The sequence below is a fragment of the Clytia hemisphaerica genome, unplaced genomic scaffold (genome assembly GCF_902728285.1).
Source record: "Clytia hemisphaerica strain Z4C2 unplaced genomic scaffold, Clytia hemisphaerica genome assembly, whole genome shotgun sequence".
NCBI lineage: Eukaryota > Metazoa > Cnidaria > Hydrozoa > Leptothecata > Clytiidae > Clytia > Clytia hemisphaerica.
Genome location: NW_027104287.1, coordinates 670,806 through 698,716, shown reverse-complemented (window position 1 = coordinate 698,716; position 27,911 = coordinate 670,806). Strand labels below are relative to the sequence as shown.

Here is a 27,911-nt window from a genome sequence, read left to right as displayed (position 1 = left end):
CATACAATAAAAATGATGCAAATAAGAACATATTAAAAATTGAGATATATAAAAAGATTTTGGTTGTTATGATGTGCTTATAAATGTACATATACTTAAATACATATACTTAAACTTTCAATGAATGAAAAGAGATTATCGCGGGTAATGAGTTTCCCGTCTTATAAGTGAAAAGAAAATTGCGTCAACGATGGAGAGACATCATTAAAAGGGGGAGTCGTCATCAAAATGAATCGTTGCCAAAGTCAATAAGACCTTTCCAGATTTATGAACAGTGTGGAAGTAAAGAACGTTGAGATACAAAGCAGCGACGGAAGACTTTTCAAGAATGGGTTTATTCAGGTAGAAACGTTGTTTTTTGTGTCTTCTATTTTGCTCGAGCTTTTCTGCTGTATAATACTAGCTTGATATAGAGGGGGTAGAAACTACAAAGGTAGTTTCGACACTCTCAACTCATCCAAAGTGTTTACAAGTGATTCACCCTTAAGTTCTTACACATATTGTAAAAATATGACACTCAATTTCAACTTTCATCGGGCATCAAGAAAAAAAGATTTTTTTGCGCCATTTTTTCCTGTGAAAATTTTACCCGGACTTTTGGAAATCGCGATGCTATGGGTAGGGTTTGACGATGTAATTTCCGGATGGCAACTGATTAAAACTTGCATTAGACTTTCCCAATCCAGCAAAGCTATTTAAAGCATTAAAATCCTACGTATGTGTCATTTTAACACCCCTGTATTAGTGACCCGTTGATATCACTAAAGAAATGCTAAAAAGGCATAATTTTAAGCCTATATTTTAAGATATATTGAAGGATACTGGACAAAATCATGGAAAGTCTCTACCCGGCTTGAAATTTATATATTCTACTCCGGTTAGAAATCACATTAACTACTCTAGGCCAACACAGTCAACACCTTTTTAGCTTCAATCCTGTTATATTAATCTGAAAATGTTTTCATCATGATTTTGTGTAATACTTGCTTGTCTACAAACCCTTGAAATCTTTCTACAATATACTTATTTTAAAGCCTAATGTTTTTATGTTTTTATGTTTTTATAACTTTGTAAAACTTTTGAATTCGCAGTACAACAAAAACGAAGAAATACACAGTCACAGTGAAAACCGGAAAGGCGGAGAAATCGGGTACAAATGCAACGATTAAAATCGTATTGGTGGACGAATCGGGTAAATCATCGGAGAAGTTCTCCTTGAATCGATTGTTTTATAACGATTTCGAATACGGACGAGAAGATGATTATGAAGTGCACACAGAGGAGGATTTTGGTGAGAGACTTTTTTTTATCATTTCACTTAACCATTTCTATGACCTTTTTTACAAGCATTTTGAAGGTCCAAAAAGACACTCTTTTGGACACCCCTGTCTCAGTGCCCCGGTAGAACTTTTCCCCTTAGTGGGGATGAAAATTTCTATCAAAATGCCAATGAGGATAGAAAATCTATTGTTTCCAGCTCAAAAGTTTCAGTGGGGGTGGTTTTGGAGGGCAATTTTTTACATTCAGCTTTCAATGGGGATAAAATCACAGAGCAATTTCGCAGTGGGTTTGAAATTGTAGGATATTTTACGAGTACGGCAGGATTGAACAAAAAGAAAGCCCTTTGGGATTGATACCTGGATCGCAGCTTGATTCTATTCTTTTCATTATCAATCTTCTCACGAGAATAGTTGATTTTAATAGGTAATTAATGGACGTTTTCAAATCTTAAGACAGCATGAAAGTTCTGTCAGGACGAAGACGGTAAAGGAAGAGTGCAATAGTTTTAAATGGTATGAGTCCCTCGAGAATTATATCGTTATTTTTTACAAAATATTTCCTGGATTTAAAATTTGTCCATGTGTTATTAAATCTAAAAAAAAATAATTGCCATTTGGCTTTAAGATTTACTTCACGTCCTCATTCAAGTCACCGTCTTAGATGCTTAAGGTCGCTAGTTTGGGTAGCCCAGCGGTTGGTAAACATAGAACCAACCAAGTCACAATCATAAATACAAGTGATCTCTGAGCTTTCATTTTCGCAATATTGTTAAAAACGGACAGTTTTAAGAAAGCCAGCAAATTTTCCGTTGGTTGGAAATTACTGTCAAGACTGTCAAGACGAATTGAGGAAAATAAATTGAATATTTTCTCCAAATAATATATTAGATTACCATGGAGGTATAAAGAAAAACGGAAGTTAAATTTGTCAGTAATTGATTGTTCAAGTCTTTTAATTTCTTTTATGCATGAAATGTATATGAAAAGAAAATTCTAAGGCTCACGACAAAATATCAAGTTTCTAGTAGAACTCAAGATTGCTCTGATGTACAAAAATTAATTAAAGCTTCATCCACGAAACAAGTTTATATTCAATTTCGTTATCCGTTAGATTTTGTTTTGAAAAGATATTTTCTCAAGCCAGAAAATGAAAAGTGCTTTATAAGCACACATGATTTCAGTCTCAATTTGTAGAAGAAAGGTTGCTGGGGAATTTATGAGGAAAGTATCAAGCAATAGCGTTCACCTTATATCAAAAAATCTTGTTATTTATGAAGGAATGCCAATTTTACACGCCTTTTTTTTAGTCCAAATATTTTCCAATACGTCAGAAATATTGAATCTCATCTAATCTAATTTCCAAAGCTTAATTGAGCCAAGAAGATTTCACCTATGGGTAAAAGAGTTCTTCAAAAATACACGATATATGAGATTATAAGCATGCAGACATCGTAACTTTCTTAATCGTAGGGCGAGCTTGGTTACAATAGCAATACATCTCCTGTTTCTTTATACCTCCATGATATTACTTAACTCATGCACGAGATGTTTTATACTTAGAGCTTATTCTAAAATGTAGACAAGTATTGATTACAAAATCGATTCAACACAATTTTCTTTTGCACGACATCATTGTTATTTTGCACGAGGATATCCTTAGCCACAAAAATATCAATAGAGTATTAAAAGCCTCTTATTAAAAAGGTATTAAAAACCAAAAGTGCAAAGAGTTTTTGAACAAAAGAGAATTTCATTAATCAGTCAAGCTGTATCCATCTAAACTGTCATTTTTATAAGTTTCCCATTTCTGCACTAATTCCACTGCTACTTTTTAGCGGAAAAAAACCAGGACTCCGGGTAGTTGAAAAATAAGCTTCGGCAGTTTTGTGATTTAATACAAAATTTGTATGTACCTTTAAAAACAAACCATTTCCAATCCCATGCTGGTTATCCCGGGAAAAATAGCGGGAAGATTCCGAAAAAGTGACAAGAATTATAGTGCAGCAATGGGAAACTTTTACAAAACGACGGTACATAAAAGGGGGCCTGAAATTCTATAGAACTGTCAAAGTTAAATTTAACTTATACGCTTTTTTATAAGAAAGGTTTTCAAAATTTGATTTCCACAATAATGTTACACTTAAGGGTCCTAAAGATAGAGTAAAATATTTTTCATCTAATCAAAAAGATCTTAGTAAAAAAATGACATGATTTATTTCAATTTTCGCTTTTTTATCCTCCCTTCTCTATTAGATATTTAAATAGATTCCACTTTCAGGGACGTGCGGTGTTTTTCACAGTAGCTGGCTGAAGATTTAAAAGGGCACGCAAATAGCTTCCTTGGGAGGATTACATAAACTGGATAACTTTCCGAAGCTCTCTTTTAAACTAGCTGAAGTGCTTGTCTTTTTCCGCTAGAAAGCGACGATAGAATGTTACCTAAAACGACGGTGTTTGAGAAAAACGCAGTGAACAAATCCACCATGATGATCACGTTTTACGCGCCTGGATTGTCACTTGTAAACAATTACATGTCAGTCCGGATGAAATCTGTAATTATTCAAAAACAAAGATTTAAAACCACATTCAGACATATTCTCCTTCGCAGTGTTTGTTGCTTTTAAAAGATCAATTATCATTTACTCCATTCATCAAATTACGGCGGAATGTTTCCGCTTAACATTTTTTTGATAAGAAACAAGAAGTACTTTTTGAAAATTGAATTCAAACTGTAAGCTTTTAAAACTTTTCAGCTGTAATAATAGCCCTGCATTGTTTGTATGCTGACCCGAGAACTTTTGTGACAAAAGCTTCTGGCTCTTTGACTTCAAAATTATGATGAGATGTTTGTTGATAATTCTAATTTGTGCTAATGAAAAAAATCAGAAAGAAAAATCCAGACATGATTGTTTTTCTACTTAGTTGAACAGGATGCACTTCAAATTGCACTTACTACAACATTCCTTCTTGGTCTTTACAAACTCTTAGAAAACAATGACAAACATAGATAGCCAATATTGACAACCTAAACAACCACTCTTCATTATATGGGTGACATCTCACGCCTTTTCTGAAAATAGTTAACTTTGGCTCAAACAGACTGGATATTCTTACCCAGGGGACGCTAAATTTGTTAAAAAATACACTCCCTTGTCAGAACCGGTGGAACCCCGTCTCCCACCTAACTGGAAATTGTGACCGAAATTTTGTCTCCGGTTAAAGAATACCTTATCATTTCCAGGCCACAAAGAAATTGACATTAATTGAGCTCCAAAGCCATCCCAAAAACTCAATTTAATGAGTGGGGATATAGAATATCTATATTCCCTTTAGATTTTTATCCCCACTACTATGGGAAAAATTTCCACCAGGGCTGTGAGATAAGGTGTTTCGATGATGAATTTCAACCTGTTCAGTTTGCGCTTTTTGAAAACTGTATTGCAGCATATTTTTAACTATTGTCATTATGGGCTTTTAACTCTGTGCAAATGTATCCTTGCGTAGATTATCCATTTAAAAGACGATAACATACTAGCACACTGTCGCACGAAATCACCTTTAGGGTGTATCATCAATCAATGGGCCATTCCATTTTATATCCATACAGGAAGTAGCCTGGAGACACATGCTATGATTTCTTATTCTATATACTAATGGCGAAATATATAGCATGGTATGGGCTGAGAATTTGAATTTCCCAGATCCGAATAACGGTTGAAAACATAGCCAATCAAATTTTGTTATTCTTTTACTGGTCACACTTTCTTAGAGAAAGCGCAAGTTTCGAAATTTGGTTTTTATTTTAGTAAGTAGGGACAGCGCTAAATTGGAATTTCCTACTAAATCTTTTGAGGAAGAAATCTGCCTAACAGGTCATACCCGTCCTGTATATATCAGATTATAAAAATACAGGACGGGTCTCCTGTCTATCCAGGAGGAGTGAAATTTCCAGAGGGTAAAAAACTGATTTGAAGTCATTCACCCTTACTTTAAGGCCTGAAAAGAATTTTTTCAGAGGTATCTTTGCAAATTTTCAAGGGGATATCCACGCATCAAGAATTCTTTGTGACTTGAAATTATTTGTCCACCCATTTAATGGTTTTTTAATGGAACACCCCTATCATATTTACTTTTTTATAAGAACCGTACATCCTGTGCCCAAGTTCAGGAGTTGCCATAAAGCCATTATGGTAATAACCGGGAGGGCACATTGCTATACATTGGAACAGCCGTATCATATTTACTTTTCATCTCTTTTATGATTTTCAGGTAATTTACACGCGATCATTTTGCATCGTGACAAGATTGGACTTTACGATGATTGGTTTGTTGAGCACGTGGCCGTTCATCATGAATTAGAAGGTAAAGGAACTTTCAAATAGACAATACACCTTTTTGGACCGTAGTCGCGCAGTCAGGAGCGTGCCGCTTTATTATTTAATTTACCACCCTAAACTCGATCCAATCCATTTTTACACTTTTTCTATTGTCTTTAGAAGAGAGAAAAAGGCTGGGACGGTTTTAGGGTGGTATAACGGACAAAAAATGCCCACGCGGCAATTGGCGGCTGCGAACTAACAGATGTATACAAAAGCGAACAATCTGAATGGCAGACGCTCAATGAGATATGAGCCGAAAGCCAAAGACCAATTTCCTACGTTAGTTTGAAGCCTTTTATTTCCTATATAAATTGCGTGGTCTGGTTGGTTTCACATAAACTTTAATCGAAATGCAAGAACTAGATCCAATCCGTCATACGAAGTACGGTTCCAATCTTTCATTGGTAGGAATATTGCAACGTTGCATCTTTTTTATGCTATCAAACCTCAAATATAATTTCTTCCTTCTTTTTCTTATACTATTAGGAAAAATTCATTTCCCCTTGAACCGATGGATGCCAGCCAACAAACCAATGCATTTTGAAAAGTATGATTCGCAACTTCCACAGATCGTCAAAGCGAACAACCCAGGGCTTTACAAACAACGTGAAGATGAGCTGAAAGTCAAACAAAAAAAATTCAATTATGCCCCTATAGGTGGTATGAAAGGAATGCCTAGAAGTGTAAGATCATATTTGACACAACTTGATTTAGTTTTCTCTCAATTAGTTGTTTTCGTAACTGAAAAATATATAGCAAATCTTACTTCGCTTCTGGTGAAGGCGACCGGTTATTAGATTCGATATTGCTAACGATGCACTTTTGCAGGCATTTTCAGAACTATTAAATTTCAGCCATATCTGTTTCAAACGAATATGCCTTTTTTAAGATGTTCCGTCTGTATCTTATTACCGAGTTTATGTATTTGCACTTTTGAGGACGGTAGAGTGACTGAAGCGATTTGGAAAAACCCGCAATTCCACCCCGCAAAATCGAGGACGGTAAAAGTGCTGATTTACCGTCGTCCTCAGCTGGTCAGGATCTACTCAAATTAGAACCTTACCGTCTCCGTCGCTGAAAAACACACATACATAAACTCGCTAGTGTGTTAATGAAGACGAGTTGAAAATATGATAGGCTAGTACAACTGTGGAACGTGATTGGTTGAAAGTTACTAGCCTGTTACATTTTACATTAGTTTTCGTGTTTACTTCAGATATAACCGAGTTTATGTATTTGCACTTTTGAGGACGGTAGAGTGGCTGAAGCGATTTGGAAAAACCCGCAATTCCGCCCCGCAAAATCGAGGACGGTAAAAGTGCTGATTTACCGTCGTCCTCAACTGGTCAGGATCTACTCAAATTAGAACCTTACCGTCTCCGTCGCTGAAAAACACACATACATAAACTCGGTATAATTACCCTCGTTAAAGCGCTTCAATTTGTTCTTCAGTTGCTCGAGCTTGAGCCTCGCTTTGTGACAATAAATCTGCTGATTATAGTATATTTTATGTATTTAGTTACAACTGTGAGCTTTGGAAATAACAGAATGGCGAATAAAACAGTGTTGCTTCTGATTGTAAGAATGTAAAACTTTTGGTGTTTTAAAAGATCAAACATCATTTCTTCTGTAGGTCACCACACTTCCACCAGAAGAAGTTTTCTCTAAAGATTACACGGTGAGTTGTTTCAACTTCCAGCTGGTACACAACGTCTTTTCAACGTTAATCCAACGTCCACAACGTCCATATAACGTTAGATGAATGTTGAAATAACGTTGTGTGCCTACTGGGCTTGCACAATCTAAGAGCTGTGGGTTCGATCCCCGGTCACTGCCAACTCAGAGAATAGCGAGTTTATTTATTCGAGATAAATCGAGTGGGACGGTATAAAGCAAAGTTGACATGTCTTCAAAATCGCCGTCCACTTTGCTTGACGACGGTAAAAACACCAAAATACCGTCGTCTTTTTAGGCGAGCAAAGGCGATATAGAGTTTTATATCAACTATCGACTTTGTTATTTGGTTTTTGTATATATCGGTGAATGGGACGCTACGATTCCGTTTCGCTCCGAAACAAAATGAAGCCATTCTATTGGTTAAACTCAAGTTTTACGTCACTTATAAACAATAAAATGGCTTCATTTCGTTTCGGAGCTCAGATTGGTAATCCGAACGAGTCGGTAATTCACTGGGAGCTAAGAGTAGGCGTGGCACTCAACCTGAGCTTTCGACCTCCCAGGTCTAGCACAAATAGAAAAGGGATAGACTCCCTCACTCACGTTACTTACTGTATGTATGACTTTTAACTTTTTTGTGATTTCCTGCTCAATGTCGGTGAGTGATAACTTTTTTGTGATTTCCTGCTCAATGTCGGCGAGTGATAACTTTTTTGTGATTTCCTGCTCAATGTCGGCGAGTGATAACTTTTTTGTGATTTCCTGCTCAATGTCGGTGAGTGATAACTTTTTGTGATTTCCTGCTCAATGTCGGTGAGTGATAACTGATGAGATCTGCAACACAGCCTGTCCTTTTTCGCTAATTGGTGTGCTATCTTAAAGTATAAATTCACGTCTATGGCGTTAATGCTGAAAGAAATAAAACCCGCCTTGAGATAGTTATTTTGCAATGAGGTTGAAGTGAAGAACCTAATTACGAAAGAAAATGGCCTCTAAATCTATCGTTTGAGATGCCGCCTTTGGGATGGCGATTGCAGAATCTATATGTTTCCAATTTGTCAAAGAACTATATTTTTTTTGTTTTTTTAGAAAGAAGTGGGACTAACAAAATTGGGAAGTCAAGTTTCCGGATTCCTAAACAGTCTGCGATATCCATCAGAATTCAACTCGTTTGCTGATTTCTATCAATTATTCTTTGGTCGCATCAACGTGTTCGACGTTCCCTCTGTAAGCGAAACTACATTGACCCTGTATTCTCTCCTACCCCTTCTATACACCAGTTTTGAAAGAGATTGCAGATGATGTGCAGCTTTCAAAAGGAGTAATATTATATGCATCCTTTCTAGTAGGGGAACCCTTCCTAGTAGGGGAAACCCTTTCTAGTAAAGAGAAACCCTTTCTGGGGGAAACCTTTTCTAGTAAGGGGAAACCCTTACAATTCGTAGAATCTTATTTGTAGGACTTAACTGAAGTTGAAGGCCAGACCTCCAAAATGAGTAAAACATTGACGATTATTCAAATAATTTTTTGAAGTTTTCCCTCTACTATTCAGGGTCGATTTTTGGGACGTGTATATTATCCGTCCATCCATCCCCCCCCCCCGTTCTCTCCCGTGAATATACACTGCGTTTTAAAATAAATTCAAAATATCGGATGTCGGCTTTTCACCGACATTTTGTAAAAAGGTGAATCGCTTTGAAAAGACTAGCTAGTTGTCATCTGGATTTCAATAAGTAAGGCTCATAAACTTATTTCTGACAGTCAGCTGGAAAGAATCTCTATACAGTTACAGTGACTATCACATATTGTCCAATTTCAATGACCATTGAACATGTGTAGTCTGATTCGCACGCAGACCGCTATAGATATACTTCTTGAAAACACTTTCGTGGGAGGACGAGGAGAAGCCTAACACGTAATACTCAAGATACCCCCCTTCCCTTCCCGGGTAAACACACAAAGTTTGATCCTAACATCAACTCGCACTTTTCTCCGACAGGGACATCAAAATTGGAGATCGGATGAGAAGTTCGCAGCTTTGCGCTTGATCGGACCTAACTGCACCAAAATCCGTGGTTGCAAGAAAGATGGTGGAATACCAGAAAAGTAATTCTTTGCTTTATTTGAATTCAAAGTAACTGTAAGCACTCACTGGGCGAAATCATAGATTTCCCAAATTGTAAATATAGTAAAAATATATATAAAAAATGGTATTTCAATGAATTTCAAGCGGACTTTGAAAGTCCATCTTTCGAACGTGTAAAGGGGGGGGCGTACGAGGTTTTGAATTACCGCCTTCCCGGCCATTTTTTTGAAAATTACCGTTATCCCGTCCAAAATTTTCGAAAATACCGGTAAATTTTAAATTTATTATTTGACTTGTTTTTGGACTTTTTAAAAGTGAATTTTGACTTCCAAAGCTTAACTTGAGAACTACTGAACCAAATTTAAAGCTTAGCCTAGTTTGCTAAGAATATATTTAGTACTGGTAAAAAGCTCCAATGTGAAGCAGAGTACTGTTAGTTTAAATTAAATTGAAAATACCTTGGTACTGTAAGATTAAAATGTCTTCTTATACAATTTGATTTCTTCAGAAACGGTCGCTAAGAATACCTTAGGCTGCCTGCATCCCCTCTGATTACTTTTGATATATATCAAAAACTATTTTAGGGGATGCGTGCAGCCTAAGAATACCTCTGACTCAACACCCTTTGTCCGTTATCAGAAATAAAAATCAAAAATTTTGGGTCTATAAGAATGTTATCAAATTTTATCTTCAGGATCTTATTAACCCTTTAAGTGCCGATGTCGTATATATACGACATGGGCTATATAGGAGGGCGAAGCCCTCCTGTAATGCCCAGTTTGATTTAGAAATCGTTATTTTTGGTCGAACTCGTAGGAATTAGATTGTCCTTTATGGTCAAGCAAAAAAAATTTCAAAAGTGAGTCTTTCCAGCGAGATTTTAAGCGAAAAAGTCAAAAAAATGCAAAAAATTGACAAAAATTCACTTTTTTGAGATTCTGATCGTTTTTTGACTATTTTTGGTCAACGAGTGATCCAAGAACCTCCAAATTTGGCCCTGTTTTACTTTATTCTGTCTTCTAGTGAGTCGATTTGAAGTTTTACCACTGGGCACCTTTCCATCAGTTCAGTCAGGTCCGCGCAGCGGGCCTGACTGCTTTAATTCCCTAACCTACCCCCCCCCCCCTTGGCCGCCGCCCACCACGCCCTTCCTAAATCGGGCGGCGCCGAAGGCGCCCAAAAGAAAGGGGAGACTCTAAGCTATCCAACGAGCTATATACGAGCTTCTAATTCATTCTAGATCAGAAGATATAAGTCCTTAAAGTTTGAACTAGCAATTTTTAAAAAAAAACTTAGAAAAAAGGACCCTGGCACTCAAAGGGTTAAGTAATAGAAAAATTAATTTTCAGTGTCCACAAACTTCGTTACTTTTATTGATGGATGGAGTGATAAGGTGAGATTTGCATAAGCGTATCATTGAGGAGTGATCATAGTCAAAATCAAGTGCGTTACTTAAAAACCTTAAGACAAAAGGTTCAAGTGGCAGATATGAGAGGAGTTCAAAAATTTTGACGAAGAGTGATGATTTTCTAATAAAGAATTTGGAAACCACTCAGACTCGCTACTGGATTCCTCTGGCGATGTCACAAAGACTCAAAGTATTAAAATAGTCTTAGACAGGCATTTTGCAGATCCATCTTTCTTGGCAAATTACCTATTTAAAAAACTATTTTGTCTTCTGATGAGTTCACCAAGATTCTTGGTGATCTTGGTTCAGAGACATATCCCAATAACATACTATTTTGGAATATTGACTGGAATTTCGAGTCACGTCTTCCAAGTAAAAGTTTTCAATTTTTTTTTCAGAAATACAAAAAATACCTCATTTCTTAATGTTTTTTATACAAAAACCTTAATCTGACCTTAATCTTAGTGCATGTTCTTTTCTTAAAGTTGAAAAGACGAGAGACTTTTATCTTGCTACCAAATAGCAAGAAAAATTGAAAAGTTTGATTAATTTAAAATTGAATTAAAAACCTCTCTCGAAACTAAAAAATCGAGAGACGGGGGTGTATAAGACGAGCTGATCGAAAATTTTATGTACCGTCTACGTATGACTTTTACCGAAATATCGTTGTTTTTTATAAGAATTACTTCATCCCGGACGAAAAATCAAGTGTTTTACCGTCACCGTGGCTCTTGCATAATACCGTTTCCCGAACACTTTTTATTGTTTTTACCGCTTCCCGGCCCCAAATTAGACCTTATCCCGAGTACCGCCAGATCGTACGGCCCCCCCTGTAAATATCGGAAATATATTGAAAAAATATGATATTTCAAGGATTTCCATCTATTTGAAAGATGATCTTTACTATATTTCAATATTTTGCAAATATGAAATTTTCATGTCGTTAAAATCTCTTGAAATATGATATTTCATTAAATTTTCGCTAAATTTAAAAATTGAAATTTTCTATCAAATGGGAATTCTTGAAAATATCATATTCACTAAATTTAAAATTTTTGAAATATGAGAGCGCCAATCTAAAATGGCGGCATAGATCTTTAACCGGGGGTCAATAGAAAACCAATATGATTCGTATGATATCATTATTTACAATGTAAATATGTTTTAGAAGATTACTCCAGTTTAGTTTTAAATTCACTCGAATAATTTTAATTCGGAGAACACCTAATTGTATGGTGTTTATATTATATTTTTGAGAGTATCTTTAGTAAAATTTAATAATGTAACCCCCTGACCAGATGCCAGATTCGCTTTACGAAATCAAAACATTCAAAACCAGTTTTCAATTTTGTGGTTTCTTTGAGTGTTAAAGTTGGAGTGGTGGAAGTGATAAGCTGATCTGGAGTCTGGTGTAAGAAAAATGGAAAGGAGAAACATAATTCAACCACAAAATCATGATGTGTAAGTATTACTTCACCCATTTATATCAACAAATGAGTCTAGTTAGTGCTATTTCTATCTATCCTAAACTAAGGGTCAATCAGACAACACTCATTTAAGGATTTTTTTGTGTCTTTTTGTTACTTTAATTTGCTTTTGCGATTTGTCATGTCATTCACCCAGATCAGGGGTATATTTTCTACTTTTTCTTTTACTTTTTTGTAAATGTTGTTTTCTTTTGCTGTTCATTTGTTGTCAAAATGTTTGACTCTTTTGTCTTTCTACACTACAGGTCGTGATGCTGTACCATAACATAAACTCCACGAAACCATTTCTCGTCAAGTAAATCAAGGGTAAGGTAAGGGAATTGTCTGCTTATTTGTATGCTACTTTTTTTTAAAGAACTATAAGCTGGATGATTTGCTATATATGTAGGTATTTCAAGTTTCTTTTTGAGCAATGAAATGTTTTTGGCAAAGCTTTCTTCTCAATTTTTGACTATTCTGAGATTTGATTAAAATTCATGATTATCTTTGTTTGTGAATGAATGATGGAGCAATATACATCAGTTTTGTTTATTTTTATACAGGTTAAATGACTTTATCAAGTCCTGAAACTGTACAATAAAGAAAAAATCCAGATAGCCTACACTACATGATCTGACAGACAAAACGAGAAAGGTATTTATCACAGAATTCAATTTAATTTTTTCAACTATTCCTAGTCCATTTGCTTTACAAGGTAACCTTTTCACTTTTCTCTCGAAGCTAGAGATCAAATGTATATAAAGTGATTTTACTAAATTGTTGTTTTATAGCCAATGTTTTGGTAATTTCCCGGAGGAGGGGGGGGGCACTTAGTTAAAATTGGGTATGGGGACGTTCTGCTGGGCAGGGTCCCTTTTTTATACCTCTGAAGATATCTAACAAGGTGCAAAATTTTCTAATTTTCAAGATGAGTTTCTGATAGGGTCGATTATTTTGATTATTTTGGACAATTTTCAGTGTGGAAATGAGAAAATTTAAAAAGGTTTCAGCTACTTTTATTAATTTTTGTCACTCCAGGGTGAAAATGGGAGATCTTTTAATTTTTTGTTCTGACAGGGTTCCAATTTTGCCAAAAGTTCACATCTGACAGGATCAATTTTTCAAACTCCAGTGGTACTTCCCCGTCGGCCGTCAAGGTCGCCCTTGGGTTAATTTCGTGATAAGATTCATAATTACTTTTGATAGTTTGACCATATCATTATCGATTTTCAATTTTTCTTCAGCGAACACCATGAACTGACACGATTTTTGAAGAAAGCTGATTGACTTATGATCCTGAAATCGAGTTATTTGGCAAGTGACGGTTACTGATTTCTTTGATGTTTTGAGTGTTTGTTTCAAGAGCTAAAAGTTGCTTGAAATAGGATACTGATCTTGGAATTTTAGTAAAGAAAGTTTGACCAAAGGTTAACTTATTTGACTAATACTCTTAAGTTTTGCCCTAATACATTGTATACATAGCATTTTTATTTTTTTTGTATTTTTTACCTTGTAGTGTAGATTATCTAAATATTATATTTACTTTATCTTATTTAATATGAATTTTTAGTTCTTCTAAAAATGAAATACATCAGTAACATGAAAAGTAAACTAAAAAGTAACCTTTGTGCCTTCCTTCCTTTTTAGCTCTATTTTGATACATCGAAACTTAACATTTGCAATTTAGAAATCTTTTAAACTTAATGTTTCCTTGATAATAATTATGAAAATTTTCATTTGGGAAATGTTTTAAACTTGACATTACATTCCATAGAAAGTTAGTAAATGTAATATTTCCCTTGTTGAAAACTTCTTAAACTTGAAATTTCATTATATGTAAAGTTAGTAAATATGATAATTCCATGTGTCAGGAAATGTCTGAATAGGAAATCTCCATCTTTACATTTCGTAGGAAATATGGTCTTTCAAAACGTATGAAATATATAGAAAATGTTAGATTTCCTATATATTTCCTACATTAGAAATCTATGATTTCGCCCAGTGACTGCGAAAGACAGACCTAAATGAGGTTTTTTCGACGTTTATCTAACGTTCACAATGTCCATATAACGTTAGAAGAACGTTGAAACAACGTTGTGTGCCAGCTGGGAAGCTATCAGTAATAGGAAAGCTTCAGTTCACGCCTGCGTTAATCTCACTACATGAGAAAGCACGCAGTTTATAAGTTGCATCTTTTACTCTAATCCTTTGAACTTCCTCACCCCTAGATGAGACTCAGTTCCGTAGTACGTAGTACCGAGTTTATGTATATGTGTTTTCAGCGCCGGATACGATAAGGTTCTAGTTTGACTACAGAACTACAGGTTAATCCAAATCGCTTCAGTCACTCTACTGTCTTCAAAAGTTCAAATACATAAACTCGCTAGTACCATTTTCACCGTTCCCGTGAGAGTAAAACTTTGCTATAAAATAATTTTTAAGTATTTGATGATGGGATCTTTGTGCGAGGCCAAACGGTTTGCAAAAATGGCAAAAAAATGCATTGACTTTGTATTACTAATCTTTTCTGTTTAAATTAGATTCAAGGTTGAGGAGGAGAAAATCAGTTTATTTTTGGAAGGAAAATCATTGGCAGAACAAATCGAAGCCGATAAATTATTTTATGTCACTTATCAAGATCTCGAAGAATATGTGATGCCAGCCAACAACGAGGTATGTATCGCAAAATTGTACTCTTGTACAAAGTTACCGCCATCCGCAATGCTGACTGGAAATATCAGAGAAATGTTTCGGGCTTCCAAGGGTACAAAATACCACAGAGGCCAAAGATTTCTCAATATTGATCAAAATTGTACCGGAGTACCGAAAATTTGGTCTTTCACTACTTGAATACTGGTCAATCTATCGTCGAATACCGGAATTACCGACGAACACCGTTCTGTTTCACTTATCCGATCTCTTCACGAGGCGCTTTAAAGCTTGGTACTCACGTATTGAAAAAAGTAGCATTTAACGTTAAACGTTATAACAGTAGTCGCGTGCGTTTAATGTTTAGTCGTAGGTGTTTAATATTAGACGCAGGCGTTTAATGTTAGACACACATATCAAAAGATTTTGATATGTGACAAAGGTTCAAAGACACTGCATTGCTAAACAAGAGTTTTTCCACTAAGTACGTGCGTTTAATGTTAATTAATAATTATAGTTAACGCTTTCTAATTTGACGTTCTGCTATTTTATACCTTCCATCCTTCGACAATATGTCACAGACCTACTAGGACTTCTTCCCAATGGAAAAATTGGCCAAGATATCGTTCCCCGTGGAAAATTCTGATCCAATTTTTGCCCCCGCTGAAAATAATCAAATAAACCACAATCCACACTGCAAAAAATTATACTACTTTTCCCCCCCCCCCACACTGAGTTCAAGGATTTATTATACACTGGATATACAAGTAACAGATTTTTGCCGAGCATTTATATTGCATCTTATCGAAAATCACTCGTCCAAATCCCAAAAAAGAGTCAGATTCTTCCACTTAATTGCTAACTAGCCATAATTTTCATTAAAGTGCCACCGCAGAAGAAAGATCAAATAAGTTGTTGAATTTGGAAATAAATAAATTTAGTCTACAAAAATTAGCAATTTGTGTCCATCTCTTAAATAGAAATAAGATAAGTTATTTATCTGTTTTTTTTTGTCATCTCTTTTATTACCAAAATAATGGTATATAACGATTAGTTTATATCATACTAAACGCTACTGTACCAAGCTGAAGTCAAACGACAAGTTTATGAGAGGATAAAAATTTCTAATTTGCTTTGCTCAGAGCGGTTAATAACTACTTGTGGTTTAAATAGGGAATTTCCCAACAAAAAAGGAATTTCCCTTAATTCGACTCCCTGAGGTAATAAAAAAAGACATATAGAGCTTTGAAAATGGGTAATCAGATCAAAACAAATCCGGAAAAGTGTTTTAATGATGATAAAACAATAAGAATACAGTCAAGCCAAGAATGTTACCGGTACACCATTTAACCGGAACTAAAATACTGAAAAACGCGCGCAAAATTATGAGATGTTTGCCCAACTTCCTTATGCGTGAAGCTATGAATGCCATCCTCGGAAGCTTTAGGCTTCCTGCGGTGGCAATAATCTCCTCAAAAAATCTACAATTGTTTATACATACTGTTGTACAGAGTTCTATAAGAAGAAAAATAGGCAAATTGACAACTTGAATCTGTGCTGGTATGTTGACAGAGCAAGAATCACAATTAATTTCTGAGCTTGGATTAAGAGAATTTGATACACAGTTTGGCCACAAACTTGCATCAACTAAAATCTCTGGATATAAAAAATGCGAAAGAAGACTGACAATGCTACCCGTTTCTCTTTGTTCCTTCTCACTACCACAACTATTACAAGTACCCTGAATTACAAAACTTGTTTCAAAAACATGTCTCTCTTCTTCTGATAATTCTTTGAAAATATTACTTCCAAAAATCTCTTGAAACTCTGCGTCGCTATTTCTTCTCACAAAGGTACCACAATTTTCAATAATCTTAGACCATACCGGTTCCCTAATTTCATCCAGCAGTCGAAAAGCATTACTTTTCATATCGTAATCTTCAAGTGAAATTTCCATTGATCCACTTAATTGAAGCAGCTTAAAAAAATCACTTGATTTTTCATATGATACTTTAGCTTTCATTTCTGGAAGAAGCAAGCGGTAACATATTTCAAGAAAGCAATCAACAGCGCAAGAATAGGTACGACTGCCAGTTGTCCTGCTTGAATTTCGGAAATGTGCAACATTCAATGCAGTGTCTAGATTAATCGCAAAGTCTTCCTCTGCCATACTGTGAAAAATCTTCAAATTATTTTAGGAGCAAAAAGCAAAAAATGTAATTACAGTTGACACTGTCTAATTTGACGTTCTACTATTTGATAAGCCCGTTTTGGATAAAAATTTGAAGTCACTTTAAAGGTTTTGAAAAACCACTCTCTTATTTGATTTCTAGTAACAAAAAAAATGCCAGATATTTTGAAATTCAAATGTTCGATTTTGTTGCGTTCAAATTAGAAACTCAAAATTTGACTCCTCAAATATTGCAAATATCAAAGATTTCTTCCAAAAAACTTATATAAATTTTCAGCAAGATCTTCGGTTATTGTACTGATTCGACGTTCAAAAACCAATCGCAATAATCAACCTTCGCTTCGCCTTCTTCTTCCCGTGTTACTCTATAATTCAATATTTACTTTAGGGATTTGGGAGACTTTCTCAATATTCAATATGCTGTGGTATTCGATGAGAATCCCTTGAAATTTGAATTAGAGAGTGTCAACTACTGTATATATAGATTTTTGCAAAATGCAAACTTTCCTTTATGGAATTTCCCTTTTATAGGGCGCCTTGTTTTATACTTTAGTTCAGTTTCAAAAATTCTTTTAATTGTCAGCTGTGTGCTGTTCTGTATCAATAGTGTTAGAACGATGATGGAAAAAACTATATAAATAACTGTCAGACTGTTGTTCTGTCAGTCTGTGTTCTGTTTCGCTGGAAAATATAAATCAATCTCAATGTCTAAAAAGGATTCAAATTGTTTAGTTTTCCTTTCAGCAAACTCGCACTGGATTGTTGGGTTTATAGAAAAGTAGTGCGATTGGACTACTGGACTGTGCTAATAACTGGAATAAAACAGATTTAAAGAAACAGGGAGAAATTCAAGATGTCTGCCACCATCACATCAGGTCCACCAACTTTCCTTTTTTATCGCTGACATTACCTTATACCTAAAGCCAGAGCCATCGGCTGATCGTTTGAAACATAGTCAATAGAAGAAATACCAGATAATTCAATTGACATTGTTTGAAAGCTCCGACACGATAGGAAGAAACAAACGTCCGCCGCGCAAGCTAAAAAAGAGCTATCCTGTAAAACACGGCTTATCGCTCTTCATTCCGGGAAATCAAATAACCGTTAATTGATAATGTTCCGCTAAGCGGAACTAAAATACTGAAACGCGCGCGCAAAATTATGAGATGTTTTCCCAACTTTCCCTCACGAGTGAAGCTATGAATGCCATCCTCGGAAGCTTTAGGCTTCCTGCGGTGGCAATTATAAGTCGTTATGACGTTTCAAGCTGTGAGAAAGATGCAAAAGACGTGTTGCGTATAAGAAATTGAATGTTGACACCGGAAATTTTCAAACTTCAACCTAAAAAAAACCACCTTGCCACCACGTGCCTCCAAAAGATTTTCATACCATAGTGGAGCCAAGACACTCAAGTCTTATGTATGTTAATTTCAGCTCTTCTGGGACAGTCTTGGAAAGATATTTCCAATTGAAAATTTCATGTCACTATAAGCATTTTGTCTGAATTTCTTGTCTAATGATGATTTTCTCACAGCAGATTTCACAAATGTATCCGGCTTAGTATGCTAGCCTTACTTTCAAACTTTTTTTTCTGCAAATGTACAAAAAGAAAGAGCTGGAGAACTTTTTTTTTTAATAAGACTGATAAACATTTTTTTAAATCAGACATCTTCGAGCCGCCGACTGTCGCCGACCCAAAAAAATATCAGCGTTTTGAATGGTCGAGAGCATCGAGATATTTGCGATATTTCATATTTCTTTAGTCTGGAAATATGACCGCGGGACTGGGTAAGCGGCGGGAGAAAAATCAAAACAAAACAGGACTTGGCTGGGAATCAAAGGGAAAAACGCAACAAAAATATGTCCAGATTAACTTTTACTTTGGAGTTCTTCCATAAAAGACACTAAAATCAAATCTGATGAACAAAGAATTAATTATAAAACTACTTGACACGACCCAAATATTTTCAACTTTTGGCAAATTTGTCCGTGTGATAACCAAACAGTTTTTTATCAATGCATACAAAAAAACTTGAGATTCTTCAATATTTGCCAATAAAATTTCTCATAACATAACAATTAAGTGTAATGTCTTGTATTAAACCAAATGACGAGTGATTTTTATAAAAGTTCTCTCCTAATTCTCGTTCTCGACAACAACGTACGTCCTTGACTTTTCAACTCAACAATCATTACAGTACATCTTTCTTCTAAAATTCGAAACATTTAGAGCTTGACGATAATCAAGAAAGTATCCAAATTTTTTTGCTGTTGAAAAAATGTTGTTCTTTAACCATTATTACAAGCATACATTTCCATCGTGGGACTTTCTTTCCTCTGCTATTCTTTCCCATGGCTATGTCATCGAAACAAAAACATAGAAAAAGTCTGAATGTTATCAATCTGATTAATCCAATGATGGAGGGTTTCTTCTCTATCGAAACAATACTGTACGTCATCTGCATTTTGAATTATCAATCTAGAAACTTTCAAATACATTTCTGAAAAATCTGCAACTCTTCAAAACAAAACTTCTGGATCGAAAATGATCGAAAAATGTTTCTCTATTTTGTTTTTGTGTGAATATTTTCAGCGGGAAGTTATCGAATGTTTTTGTTCGAATCTAACGTTCGAATTAGATTTTCGAATAAAAACATTCGAATCTACACAGAAGCAGAAGAAGGCGGAAGTAATTTTTAAAACAAAAAGAGGACAATTTTTTTGAGTCGACAATAGTCGCCGACAGTTGTCCTTTGCAGACAAAGCTAGAACATCAATTGTTTTCTGAAACAATGAAAATACAATGATCGCTCTCCACCGTTTTATGAGTCGTTTATCCAGTGTATAATAAATCTTTGCTGAGTTTTCTGACTTGAAAACAAAAGAATTGAAATCCCCATTCATGAAAAATACGAGAATATCAATCGCTATCGAGTTTCAGCCCGTTATTTTTTACCCCAACTGGCTGAAAAAATCTTACCGGATCTGAGAGAAGGGGGTTTATTGAAAGTTGCCGTCAACAAAAAAACTGTGATAAATGATGAAAATCAATTTCCCTTGAAAATTGAATTACATTACAAAAAAGAATTTCAAACTTATCTTACGGTCTTCATTATAGCCTATGGTCTGCCCATTTGCACTCTTCTACTCACGATGTGATGGCGTCTTGGTGCCGATTGCCATTCAACTCTTCCAAGAACCAAGCGAAGACAACCCTGTAAGAAATGATTATTTTGATATTACTATTTTGTACGAGAAGCCTTTACTGATGAGGTTGATTTCATCAAGACTGTATCCATCGTCTAGAATGCCAAGAGAGAATCACTGATATGTATCAATAGTTCTTTGGACGGATCTTCAGATCTTGTGAAACTACTGTGATTTCTCAAAGCTCAAAGATAGAGTTCTAAACTATTTTTCCTTTAGAAATTGTCCTTATTCACTTTTGTCACACAATCAGCCTAACAGCGGCCATTGAGTTATTTAATTTATATTTTAATCTGCAGTTGATTTACTCGATAGAGGATGTCTGTACCTGGAAATATTTTCGTTTAGCTCTTGGTCTAAAAAACTATTCAAAAAACGCACGAAATCTGTAATCCAACCTCTAGAGGCTCCTGCCGTTAATCAATACCAAATGATGCTCGATTTCAACATGATGGAGTACTTTAGTTATGATCCCAGCTGGCACACAACGTTGTTTTAACGTTAAAATAACGTTATTTGGACGTTATGAATGTCACATGGACGTTGTTTTGACGTTGTGTGCCGTCTGGGATCATGTCTTGACTGATGCCCTAGACAATAAGCAGATATTCAATGGGTAAAAGTTGGTTATTGAGATTTATTAACTCGAGGTGATGTAATATTCAACGAGGCGAAGCCGACATTAGATTTATTTTAATGAATTTCTTTGATAACAACAAGAGCAACAAAAAAACTCAAACTTTGAAAGCAAAATTTGAAAAAAAAATTCTACCGTGGTATGATAGCCATGGTATATCAGGAATTATTCAATGGCTGTTTTTGCCTACAGGTATATAATAATAGATCTTATTGAAAGATATTTTGATACTTAAGTGACATAACCAGATCGTATCAGTTATGACAAAACTGATATCACTTTTTAGGTTTTCTATCCACCACCAGTTGATGAAGAGACATTATGGTTGTTGGCGAAGTTCTGGTTTGGTGTTGCTGACTCCAATTACCATGAACCTGTCACACATCTTAGTAAGGAACTTGATAGATTCTACATGTTTGTTATAAGAACATCCAAATGTTTTTTGGAACATTGATGTTCTTTTCGAGTTTTGAAAATAAAAATGTTCTAAAATGTTCTTTGGGGAAACAGATCAATGTCCGCTAAAGAGCCAAGCTTTTAGGTCTTAGTATTCCTGAACTATCGTTAGACTGCTACGCCTTCAGAAGGAGAAAAATTTACGTTCGGTGCTCAGGAGTTCCATTCTCAGGACATTCGAGAAAGAAGATAGTCTCTTTCTCAATTTAGGACATTTTTTCGTTTTCAGTGGAGACACACATGGTAGCAGGGGACTTTATCACATGTTTCCATCATTCAATTTCTCCATCACATCCAATCTACAAATTGTTACTCCCTCACTTCATCTTCTTACTCCACATCAACACGTAAGATAATTTACTTTTATTCTATCAAGAATATTACAGGGAAATAAATAAAATAACAAAAGGAAACTGCATCACCTGAAAATTGTATCTGCATGAAACACTGTCTAGTAATTATAAGTTGGTTCTTAATTTCTCAATCTTACGTTCGAATTTCTTCCATTTTTCGTGATTCAATTCATTTCACTGTAACTTTAAGTCGATAGCGATATTCTTAATAGCCAACCAACTGGAAGAGTTATAAGGGTACTGTGAGCTGTTTCCTTGCCCCCGGTTATCTTTAGGTGAATCGTAGTGGTAGATACGTTCAGAACTTGGTTTATCAGGATTACTTGGGCTAGACCAAGAAGAAGGAAGCCGAGGTTGAGCACTTAAAGAAGTTGCGAGCCGCTTAGAAGTACTAAAGCTATTCATTTACTGTTTTAGCGGTAAGTGGGCATTATGTACGTTTCTTTAAGAAGGATTTTCTCAACCTTCTAATGTTCAAATTTATTTTCAGGAAAGGGTTGCCAGTTTTGACCGGTGCCACTGGGACATTCAACAAAGTGCTAATGTTGGGGAAAGAAAATTGTGATGCTTTGATGTTGAAAAAATATCAACAATATTCATTGAAAGAAGATGGATGGCTTGATGCTGAGATCGAAAACAGAGGGGTAAGAATTCCACAAATGTGAATTCCATCTTGATTTTGTATCAACGGGATGATTCTTTTACAACTTTCTCGCCGCAACTGAATGCTCACCATGAGCTAGCAGCATCGTTTTGTTACTCTACGCCTTATTGTTGTCATATCCTACTGATGTACATTTTTTATAATCAACCAGGCTGCTAAGACTCGGACTCTCCAATTTTTCCTCATTTTTTTTAACTATCTCGTAAGTAAAGAAAGCTCTTTTAAATAAATCTAAGCAAGCCATTGATCGTGGTGAAAGCAAATTTTGAAAACATGAAAAAAGGAAATGTCATAGAATGCTACGCAATCTCAGCCTTGACCCGCAAAATTGTAGTTTCCGATGAACAAAATTGCAGTTGCTGATGAACAAAATTGCAGTTGCTGATGAACAAATGTGTAGCGTTGATAGATAAAGTAGTCTTCAAATAAACTTTATAAAAAAGAATATCTCTTCAAAAGCGTTCTTACATTCCTGGCTGTTCTGTATGTAATAAAGTTTGTGACAGTAGTCAGAAGGATCGTCTTTTTTGTCTACCTAAAGGTGAATCTTATGCAGGCTTCTGCCCAATAATGCAGGAAACTTATCTATAAAGGGCTGAGAATCATACTAAGCCTCGTACGCAAAATTATAAAGGTGTAATAACTTTAAAGAAACTTTTTTTTCATAAGATGAAGATGAGTATGCTGCTCTTCTTCTTCGCTAGCCAACAAATTTCATAGGCCTTTTCTAATTTTATTTTTCAAAGGTTGGAAACTTAGCCAATTACCATTATTACGAAGATGGAAAATTAATTTTCGATGCCATCCATGAATATATGAAAGACTGTATCAACACCATTTATGGTGAGTTTTAAAAGCCCAACAAATGATACTGCGAGTATCACAGCTCCAATAAATATCGGTGTATTTTCTCTGAAAATTGACCTCTGGTACCCAGGATAAGCAAACACGCAAGAAGTCAAAAGCATCAAAGTTCCTCAATTGATACAAAATTCTGTCACATCTTTAGAAAGAGTGATCACCGATTTAAAAGTGCTTCGAGCTTCTTCCTTCTTCTGTTCAGTTTCTAGATAACGAAATGAAAATCTAGATATTAAGTTTCAAATTATTAATTGGAATGATTTTTGTGTCGACTTTTTTAGCCAATTGAGAATCAATAGTTTTCGTTTGAGGGCGAATCAGGTTCTTTTTCTCTTTATTCCTTACAAATTTTTAAAGGTTTTGGTGAGTCCAAAGTCTGCGAATTTTAACCGATTTAAAGTAAATTTATTTTAGATGGCGAAGATGACAATTTAGCGCAAGATTTCGAGATGCAAAATTTCGCGAAAATGCTGAGTGACCCTGAAGAAGGAATGAAGGTCTGGTGACAAACCTTTTCTCTGAAGACTGGGTTCGAGTTAACTCAAATCTGTCTCTATTGTAGTGGGCCTCAAACGATAAAAAATGACCTACTTAACAGTGATGTAACTTATCTAAAGATATGAAGTTATCTTAAGATATAAAGTTATTTAACAGATATAAAGAGTCTGAAGACAGATATGAAATCAGCCAGGTTCAAATATTCTAAAAAAAATGTCATAATTGTAATACCAGTAACAAAATCTTCACTTTTACCTTCTTTTTTTTATTTTTCATTTTTCAAGTTTTTGAGAACTATTCCGTGAGAGTATTTCCTCTTAAATATTTCTACAGCGTTGTTTAGCTTTTTGATATAGCATAAAATCGTGCTGAGAATTTATTTAAAAGGTTAACGTGTTCTCATTATTTTGCGACAGACTTTAAGGCTGAATGATGTCACAACCACGCATCAATGATTACATCAACGTAAAAACAAATGGGGCTGAAATTCAAGGGTACTTTCCGACCGGGGACAAAGTTTTTGCTTCATTTTCCAGCGGGTCTTTGACACAGGGGTGTATGATTTCATGGAAATTTGAGATTTCAGAACGATTCAAGTTTCAAGAGTTAAACTGTTAATCCGTGTTTTTTTTCAACAGGGAGTGTGGGGTGACGGTAAATTTGAGAAACTTGACGACTTAATCAAGACTGTGACGTCGATTGTTTACATTTTGTCGTGTGCTCATTCCGCAGCCAACTTCAATCAATACGATGAGTATGGTTTTCAGCCCAACTTCCCTTTCAAACTGAATGGCTCACCACCCAAAAATAAGGTAATGAGTCAGCTAAATACAATAAACAGCTAATGCATGGCTATTCATCATTCATGATATTCATGACGTAATGTTTTACGGATGTTCTACGGAAAGATCCAGGTTTTTTGCCAGCAGTGGCAAATTTTATACAACTTTTGTCTAGTTTGAATTTGCCACTACTGGCTAAAATCGGGGCATTTCCGTAGAAAACATTACGTCATGAATATCATGAATATATTATGATTTAACTCAAAATGGAGTGATAATTTACTAAAAGTTAGGGAATCTAACTAATATTTTATGAAAGCAGATATGCAATATATGATTTATTATAAGATAACTTGCCATTATTTCAAACGCAAGGGCTGGAATCTCGAGCTCTCTTTCTTTAACTTTAACAATTTTCCGTTTCATATGAGCGTTTGAATTAAAAAATGGACCACAACCCTCTTCAGGTTCGGAATCTTCAATATCGAAAATATTAATGATGGGTGTTTCCCTGTAGGTTGACGAAAGATGTATTCTGTAGGTCCAATGGACTTTTAAATGTGATTTCATCCTGTCATGTCCTTTGTCTAAGTGTCTCTCTTTTCATGGTTAATAATTCCAATATTATTTCAGGATTCTGTCACTGAATTAGAATTGGTGAAATTATTTGACGTTGACATTACAATCGAGACATTGAAACTTGGACGTGTGTTGAGTACCCAAGGCACAAACAAGATCGGCAATTATGAAGTGCAGTACGAATATAAACCCGCCATTCATGCACATTATCGAAAGTAGGTTTTCATTTTACCCCCGTGTCGAGTCTCGGTTAAACCCTATCTTCTTCCCAGAGCCAATTGCACCACTTTTTGATTTCGTTGATATACGTAGTACAATCGTGAGTGCTATAGACCTTTTCATAAACTACGTCACAAACATCACTTGACTTGTTTTGAAATTATTGCCATGGTGATTAAATCCCAGAGGATTTTATCAAAACTACTTCATATTTATAAAATAATCATTTAATGTCTCAAGGGACATAATCACCATGGTAATTGTTTGAATACGAGGCAAGTGATGTTCGTGACGTAATTTATGAAAAGGTCTATTAAGAATCATAAAAATCGAACAAAGGGACTAAAAATGCAGAGTATCTTTTCCAAAATTTTTGTCAAACTTTCAAGTTAGAACCCAACGGGTCTGTCATACAAGGTTGTTTAAAAAAACATTAAATTTTATTTTGTAGGTTTTACGAACGTCTGCAGGTAATTGCCAAAGAAAATGATGAGAAGAACGCAAAAAGGAGATTCGCCTATCCGTGGTTGTCACCCAAAGTCGTTCCCAACTCTATCAGTATTTAAGAAAGGTGGAGATTTGAATATGCAACTATACGTCATCATATATTTTAAAACCCGTCTGGTATACATTGTTATGTTATGTGAACATTATACTTTAATGGGATAAACTTTCGAGGGGATTGAATTTCACGGTTGGGCCTATCCGCGTAATTCAAAAAATTCGTGGGGACTTAACTTCGCGGGTGGCACTATTGGGTGGCAATATTTTCACGATTTTGTGACTTTTACTGCCAAATCATGTATGTTGGTTGTTGAAATACACATTATTTGCGCCTCTTTGAAGGAAGTAACCATTCAAAAAGTATTTATTTGACATATTTTGAGTTTTGTTTAGAATTATTTCGCAGATGAGGCCCTTCTAGATCTCCTTTGGGACTTAATCTCGGGGACTTTCGCGGATAACACCCAAATCCGCGAAATCCGCAAAATTTAATCCCCGCGAAAGTTTATCCCATTAACGTACGGACGTGAGAAAGATACTATAATGACGTTTTGTTGAAACCGGGAAACAATTATTAATACACTGTTTTATTTAAATATTTTAACTGCTTTTTTGTTAATTATTTTACTTTATTTGTTTAATTATATACCCTTCACATACATTATCTTTTTAAGATTCAAGCATGGATCTTGCTACAAAAGAACTAAACGCAGGCGACAGATGATTTAAGGCAAGTCCTGGACATGATGCGAAGCCATCACTCGTTTCCCATTGAATTGCCCAAAGTCACCAGAACACACACACTTTTCCAAATAACAATTTGATGTATCTATTTAAACCCATTGGATTGGAAACCTGCAATTATACCCTTTCTTATACCCTTTCAGAACATTTTAGTTGTTAGTTTAATTTTAATTTTCTATTGAGTAATATACATGATAACAATATTGGGAATAAAGAGAAAAATAATAAACCAGATGTGGACTACTTCATATTTGACAAAAATCAAGTGGAAATTGCGAAATGTTATTGTTTTTTAGATTTTTAAAGTCCACTGAAAAATTGAAGACTTGTAAGAATATCCAGACTCAATAGCAAACATAGTCTTGACATCCATACTCTCTATTCAAACTCACACACCAGATAAGCAGAAACCCCATCAGAAGCTACTCATTCTAACATAAGGTTAACGCATTTCCGATCAAAACAACAATATCACGTGATTTCAACAATTGTTTAACAGCCAATATAATTCTGCGACCATATTTGGCAAAATTATCCAGCTACTTTGTTATTTCTATATTATTATTCGTGTTAACTAAATGCTATAACTCGAAACCACACGAACAGAGTAGACGGGTCTCCCAGCTATAGCGATGGCTACTTGCTAGTTATAGAACAGTAGTGGTTTGGCCCCAGAAAAATTTGAAGAGGGCGCCAAATTACTATTTTTAAAGGGCGCTGAAATTGAGTTTGATAATATACTGAAAAAATTATGCAAAACTGGAAAAGGCGTGAGAGGCGCCCAAAAAATCAACTGCAAAGTTTTATTTTGAGCAAATTCAGTTTTTCAAACTCAGTCATGTTGCCCACACAAATGATACACCAACAATGGCTCACTGAAAAAGAGCCATAAAAAGGATGAATGAATGAATGAATGAATGAATGAATGAATGAATGAATGGAAAGAAACGCCTTTTTTCATTCATAATGTTGTATCATCGATTTCAAAACCCCGAAGCGGCTAGATACGCAACTCCTTAAAGGGAAATGAAGCCATTTGTTTCCGAGACGACTCTTACCATAATAATAAAGCTCGCTTCGCTCGTTGGCATTATCGAAACATTACTTATAGCATAGAGGTAATAAAGATATAGATGGAGGGAAAACGTCTCGGTAATGATCTAAATGGTCGTTGAAATCTTTTATAAATCTATTCAAAGCGGCTTTTCTTTGATGTACCATCATTGGAAGCAAAATTCGATTCGAAATAGTTTCAACTGATGTAAGACTAA

The 27,911-nt window shown here is 35.3% G+C and overlaps 1 protein-coding gene and 1 long non-coding RNA gene across 4 annotated transcripts; both read left to right on the top strand.

The window, feature by feature from the left end:
• The first annotated feature begins 232 nt into the window (after positions 1-232).
• On the top strand, positions 233-26,981 carry LOC136817036 (polyunsaturated fatty acid 5-lipoxygenase-like). 2 transcript variants are annotated; one of them, XM_067073380.1, is made up of 18 exons: positions 233-342; positions 1,092-1,291; positions 5,550-5,642; positions 6,146-6,342; positions 7,293-7,337; positions 8,426-8,563; positions 9,336-9,442; positions 14,837-14,969; positions 20,255-20,353; positions 21,267-21,369; positions 21,666-21,783; positions 22,280-22,433; positions 23,200-23,296; positions 23,729-23,811; positions 24,451-24,624; positions 25,228-25,388; positions 25,844-25,963; positions 26,571-26,981. In XM_067073380.1, the coding sequence occupies exons 1-17, from the start codon at positions 329-331 to the stop codon at positions 25,956-25,958; spliced, it is 2,031 nt and encodes a 676-aa protein (XP_066929481.1). In that variant the 5' UTR covers positions 233-328; the 3' UTR covers positions 25,959-25,963; positions 26,571-26,981. The 2 variants fall into 2 exon arrangements, with proteins under 2 accessions (XP_066929481.1, XP_066929480.1); XM_067073379.1 differs by having other exon boundaries at positions 236-342; positions 25,844-26,981.
• On the top strand, positions 12,099-13,747 carry LOC136817047 (uncharacterized). Of its 2 annotated transcripts, none has more exons than XR_010848017.1 (4): positions 12,099-12,291; positions 12,563-12,623; positions 12,860-12,950; positions 13,541-13,747. It is a non-coding gene; the product is annotated as an uncharacterized lncRNA (long non-coding RNA). The 2 variants fall into 2 exon arrangements; XR_010848016.1 differs by having other exon boundaries at positions 12,563-12,628.
• Positions 26,982-27,911: the final 930 nt, after the last annotated feature.